The sequence below is a fragment of the Austrofundulus limnaeus genome, unplaced genomic scaffold, assembly GCF_001266775.1.
Source record: "Austrofundulus limnaeus strain Quisiro unplaced genomic scaffold, Austrofundulus_limnaeus-1.0 Scaffold349, whole genome shotgun sequence".
Lineage (NCBI taxonomy): Eukaryota > Metazoa > Chordata > Actinopteri > Cyprinodontiformes > Rivulidae > Austrofundulus > Austrofundulus limnaeus.
In genome coordinates, this window is record NW_013952751.1 from 498,889 (window position 1) to 504,073 (window position 5,185).

General features: G+C 40.6%; 1 protein-coding gene across 1 annotated transcript in view; it reads left to right on the forward strand.

Moving 5' to 3' along the window:
- The window catches only part of LOC106527909 (USP6 N-terminal-like protein), a gene marked incomplete at its 3' end in the record, with an annotated part of 46,426 nt that overhangs the window by 33,670 nt on the left and 7,571 nt on the right, over window positions 1–5,185 (forward strand). Inside the window, 3 exon segments of the mRNA XM_014022926.1 lie at window positions 1,317–1,396; window positions 2,970–3,009; window positions 3,719–3,799. Coding sequence (XP_013878380.1) covers window positions 1,317–1,396; window positions 2,970–3,009; window positions 3,719–3,799 — 201 coding nt within the window.

A 5,185-nucleotide genomic window follows, 5' to 3' on the forward strand; every position in this document is an offset into this window, starting at 1 on the left:
TTTTGAGGTGGTCTCAGTCTGCTTCCAAACGAACTCTGGTGCGGTTCTCTTCAGTTCTCTTCTGGCGTGAATACAGACCAGACTCTAACTGAACCAACTGCATTAAACATGCACCTTTTTGGTCTTCACAGGCCACCGTTGCTGAGCTAAATAAACTGAAATCATACCTGTTTCATCGTCTCCTTGTTGTGGGTCAGAACACGCAGAGCATCTCTTCTCCTTTGGGTTGCGGGACACATTAACTGACGTCGCTCCAAAATTAGAATATCATCACGAAACCACCATTAAATTAGCTGCTTCTGACATTTTAAATGCTATTGCAGTTGTGCTATCAGCAAAAATGTGCGCATCAGAACCGCAGCATGCAGGACTTCCTTGTTTTCTTCTGGATCTGTGGCTCAGTCCCGCCCCCGTTCTTTTTTGTCCAGTGGGAGCAATGATCGTGAGCCTGATGGCTTTGTTTACAAGTTATAGTTCATTTGCAAAAAAGCACAATGTGAATGCAAACTGCACCAAACGAAAAAAAAAAGTCCATTTTTGGTCCGGACCAAACAATTGGACCAAAGGACTTTCCTGGTCTGAATACACCCTTAGTCGTGTTCTTTCTCTGTGTTTTAAATATGTTGATGTAGAGGTTCTGGCCACCTAGTGCCATAAGCATGGATACTTTAATATTTATCAAAATTATTTTGTATTTTCCGGTGACACCTGAGTTAAGTAACTATGTTACATTCATTTGTTATAAAAATGCTGTTCATATCAAAAATAAATTTGACTTTGCATCATAGCCAACAATGATTTTGAGTAGAGGTGCTCTGTGTGGGGCAGGAGCTTGGCAGGGGAGGAGCTTTGTGTAAATAGGTGGATCTTTGTATCAGCAGGTGTTTTAGGCAGCTCCACATGGCTTACACAGGGGATTCAAGGATTTCTCAAACATGCATGATTGAGTCAAAGCAGCACTCTGGGTATGTTTTTGATAGATGAATGACTTGAATAAAGTATTRTAGACAGTGTTCTAATCAGTGATTGACCTTCAGGTCAGCTGAATAATTATCCACAGAAAAGGACGTTTACAAAAAAAGAAAAATATGAATTGGTCCTCAAGTTTGGAGTTAAAAAGTGTAGTTGATCAGAGCTGTAAGGGCTTTAAAATACTATTTCAGTTTTGTGATAACAAGTGACGAGGTGCTAAAACAATTCTCTTTTGTTGGGGGCTAAAACCGTTAACTACTAGCATTGCTGATGTTTTGATTTAATTTGAAACCACTCAATCACACAGAACTGTTTTCAGTTTCTCTTTTCTTCTTTTTTTCCAGGGAAAAGAGGCCACCGTTGAGCCCTGGGAGGACACCAACTTCCACCTGTACAAAGTCATTGACCGCTTCGGATTTGTCCAGTAAGCCCTCGCACAGATAAACATCTCCCTGCAGTTAATAAGCTCCACAGCAKCTGAACAGTTGGACCGCAGCAGAGGCGAGACACGGCCAAGTGTTGCTGGGAGGGAAAAGTGTTTGTGGCTTTAGCCGATGTCTGAAAGGAGCCGTGTTGGTGTTTATATATAGGCTGGCACATGCAGGCAGGAAACTGCCTGGTTAGCCATAATCATAGAGCATCAGTGTTAGGATGGAGCGCKGCGATCCAGACCTTACTGTAGGCGGTGGAACATGGACACACAGACCTCCGGGTTATATGATAGTCTGAGACAGGGACACAAGTGTCCTGAGGAGGACAGKGATATATAAGGCCCTGATTCAGAGTGGACAGATTGTTGGCAGAAATTGTCTGGTTTCTCTATATTTTGGAGTCTTAAAAAGCTCTGAAAACAAAAARGRRKYMWTTTYYKSCCMARWKKTTWAAAAAAASTTAGGTTAARTTTGTCAAATGTGGTCCAATCCACTGAAACGTGGACTAGAGTTTTGTGTTTRAAAACARAACTAGAGAATTTGCATTTTCAAACAAAACGCAGTGAGAGCTTAATGCTGAAAGATCAGCTAAAAATTAACTGAAAAAGCTGAAATTACTACAAACAAGCAGAAAAAGCATGTTTGCTGAATTAAGCAGTAAAAGAGCTGAAATTATCACAAACAAATGAATTTAGCTGAAAAAAGCTCAAATTAGCTGAAAATAGCTAAAGTTGCTAAGAAGGCAGAAAAATTATGAAATGTGCAGAAGGTAGCTGAAATAAGCATGAAAAGCTTGAATCAACTAAAAGGAGCACAAAAAAAAGAAGATTAAAGGATTTAGGAGCAGAAAACTGGCTGAAAAAGCTAAAAGTAGCAAAAATGAAAGTAAAGAAAGCTTTTTTACCTGGATTACTGAGATGCATCAGGACACAAAGAAAGCTGAAATTAGCACAATGAAGATAAAGCAGAACCAGAGAAACAGGTGTTTAAATGATGTTGAAGTTTATTTCCCATGAGAAAAAAATGGCAGAAAAAACCAAAGTATAAATAGCTGAAAAGCTAAAATTCATAGCTGGAATTTCTTGAAGAAGCTGAATGTTTTGATGTATAAAATATTCAAATGTGCCAAAAGCGTACTGGAGAGAAGTGGATCCTCTCAATCTTTGTCTTGTAGTCAAACAGATGAATCATTTTGATGGTTGTGCTTTTTAGGAATGATGATTCTTCCTGAGCAGAAAGTTTCTTTAAAACTAATAGAACATTGTAACTTCCTGTATGTTTACACTTTGTTCTGCTGAATGTCAGGTAGTGTGCTCCGTTCACGACCAGGAGCTGACAGCAGAATGTTTCAGATGAAAARGCTTCAGTCAATAACTACAGAGATCACAGATTAACAGAGTGGAGATTACAGAGGGTCCAATCTGTTATTTCCTGTTTGTGTGACGTTCCCTTCCTGTGATAAGAGCTCACAGGATCAGTCTGTTGTTCTGAAAGGAAAAAGTTTGAACTAAAAGATTTGACTCAAGTTTGATGATAAAACAATCTGCTGCTCTCTGTCCTCCACAGTGAGGATGAACTTCCATCCTACGACTTGCTGGAGGAGAAGGTGGGTGACTTCTGGTCTGATTTAGTCTTTTTATTTAATTTAGCAGCATATTTCAGTTTCACAAGCAAACTTCAGACAACTGCAGCTTCTCATGGGAGGAAACAAACTAAATGACATATTTCTTTTCAAGTGATTACCTGAAAATGTATACATTATGAGGAATTAAATCACAAAGATGACTTTCAGTATAAACTGGTGAAGTTCTATTTTTGAAATGAGACAACTTTTCCAGGCTTCTCCTGACGGGAACATGGCTGTAAAAGCAAGGAAATAAAAGTGGAAAACCCACCCAGTTTTATTTCTCCTGAGTTAAAAAAAAATGTGCAGATTAGAAAAACTGGGCTTTATTACAGAAATAAAAACAGGCCCTAAATATTTAATAAACTCCTAATGAAAGAAGAGAACAAAATCCTCCACAGAGCATCAAGTTAGGTTGTTAAAATAAAGTTCCAGATCAAAACWAGTATCGTAACTCTTCAGGTAGAAACAAGTCTCAAGTTTCTGTTTTCTTCCTTTAATTTAATAGTATTTGTTTAAAGGACTAGTCTGCTCAAATCAGTTCTCATCTTCAACAAATAACTTCAATAATAAATCAGATCAAAATTGTTAAACCCAGTATTATACAAGTTACATCATTAAATTTGACTGTTTTTAACACTGCGAGCAGAAKCTTAGAAAATAACTTTTAAACGGTTCTATTTTTCTGCAGCAAAAACACCTGGAGGTGGAGAGGACCACCAAATGGCTGAAGATGCTGAAGAGTTGGGACAAATACAAGAACAGTGAGAAGGTGAGTTCATGTTAACTCCTAATAACTACTGAGAAAAATCTTTAGTTTTTACATGTTTCAACTTGTCAAACCTCCTGTTGTTTGGTTAACAGCTGTAGTTGAAACAAACTAACACTTTCTACTTATTCTGCATGATTCTCTTCACAGTATTCTCTTCAAAACATTTTTCTCTTTAGAATCTTTTGTTTAAGCAGAGCACACACTTGTCCCAGCTCTAATTTATACGATGTGGGTGTTATAACTAATCTAATCAATGAAAAGATGATTTATTCTCCTTTCCAGCTGAATTCAGTTGCAGCAACTGACTGTGAAATGTTACTTATAWGATAAAGAAGAGGAAGAGGGAAGGAGGATCATTTGTTTAAAGTTACTGAACGTCAAAATGATGAACTGTCTWCAGCAGGGGAGTCAGTCYTGGTCCTGGAGGACCACTATCCTTTATGTTTTATRCTGCATTCACACCAAAGGCATTTACATGCAAAGTCTATGGTGGACACACATCAAGGAGTGTTTCGAAGTGCTGCAGTGAGTCTARAAGTGTTTTGAGTGTTCAATGTGCATCAAACGCTAGATTTGGAAAACCTGAACTTTTGCAGCTCGACACGGAGCTTCAACCAAYCAGAGAGACTCCACTGTGTGATGTAGTGACACATTTTCCGACAGGACAGTTTCTTGAATGATGSCCACTAACCTGAGACAGATGGACAGGAGCTCTTTAGATGAAATCAAGTGCCTGTAGTTGGTCTCCTGGTTGGAGATGCGAGTCRGCAGCTCGTCAAAATTGGCTTGGGACAAAAATAGTTCTGAAAGCGAGCCTCATCAGCTCGCAGCTCCTGGAGTGGTGAAACTCACCAATCTCAGAACTCCTCTGAATTATCTCCATCCATCCATCCATCCATTTTCTTCTGCCTATCCGGAGTCGGGTCGCGGGGGCAGCAGCTTCAGAAGGGAGGCCCAGACCTCCGTCTCTCCAGCCACTTCTTCCAGCTCCTCCGGAGGAACCCCAAGGCGTTCCCAGGCCAGCCGAGAGACATAGTCCCTCCAGCGTGTCCTGGGTCTTCCTCGCGGCCTCCTCCCGGTGGGACGTGCCCAGAATACCTCACCGGGGAGGCGTCCAGGAGGCATCCTTACCAGATGCCCGAACCACCTCAACTGGCTCCTCTTGACGTGGAGGAGCAGCGGCTCTACTCTGAGTCCCTCCCAGATGACCGAGCTTCTCACCCTATCTCTAAGGGAGAGTCCAGCCACCCTGCGGAGGAAACCCATTTCGGCCGCTTGTATCCGGGACCTCGTTCTTTCGGTCATGACCCAAAGCTCATGACTGTAGGGTTTTCTTACCTCATTTTATGATTTCTGATGGATATAGCTGTTATGACTGTTTGATGA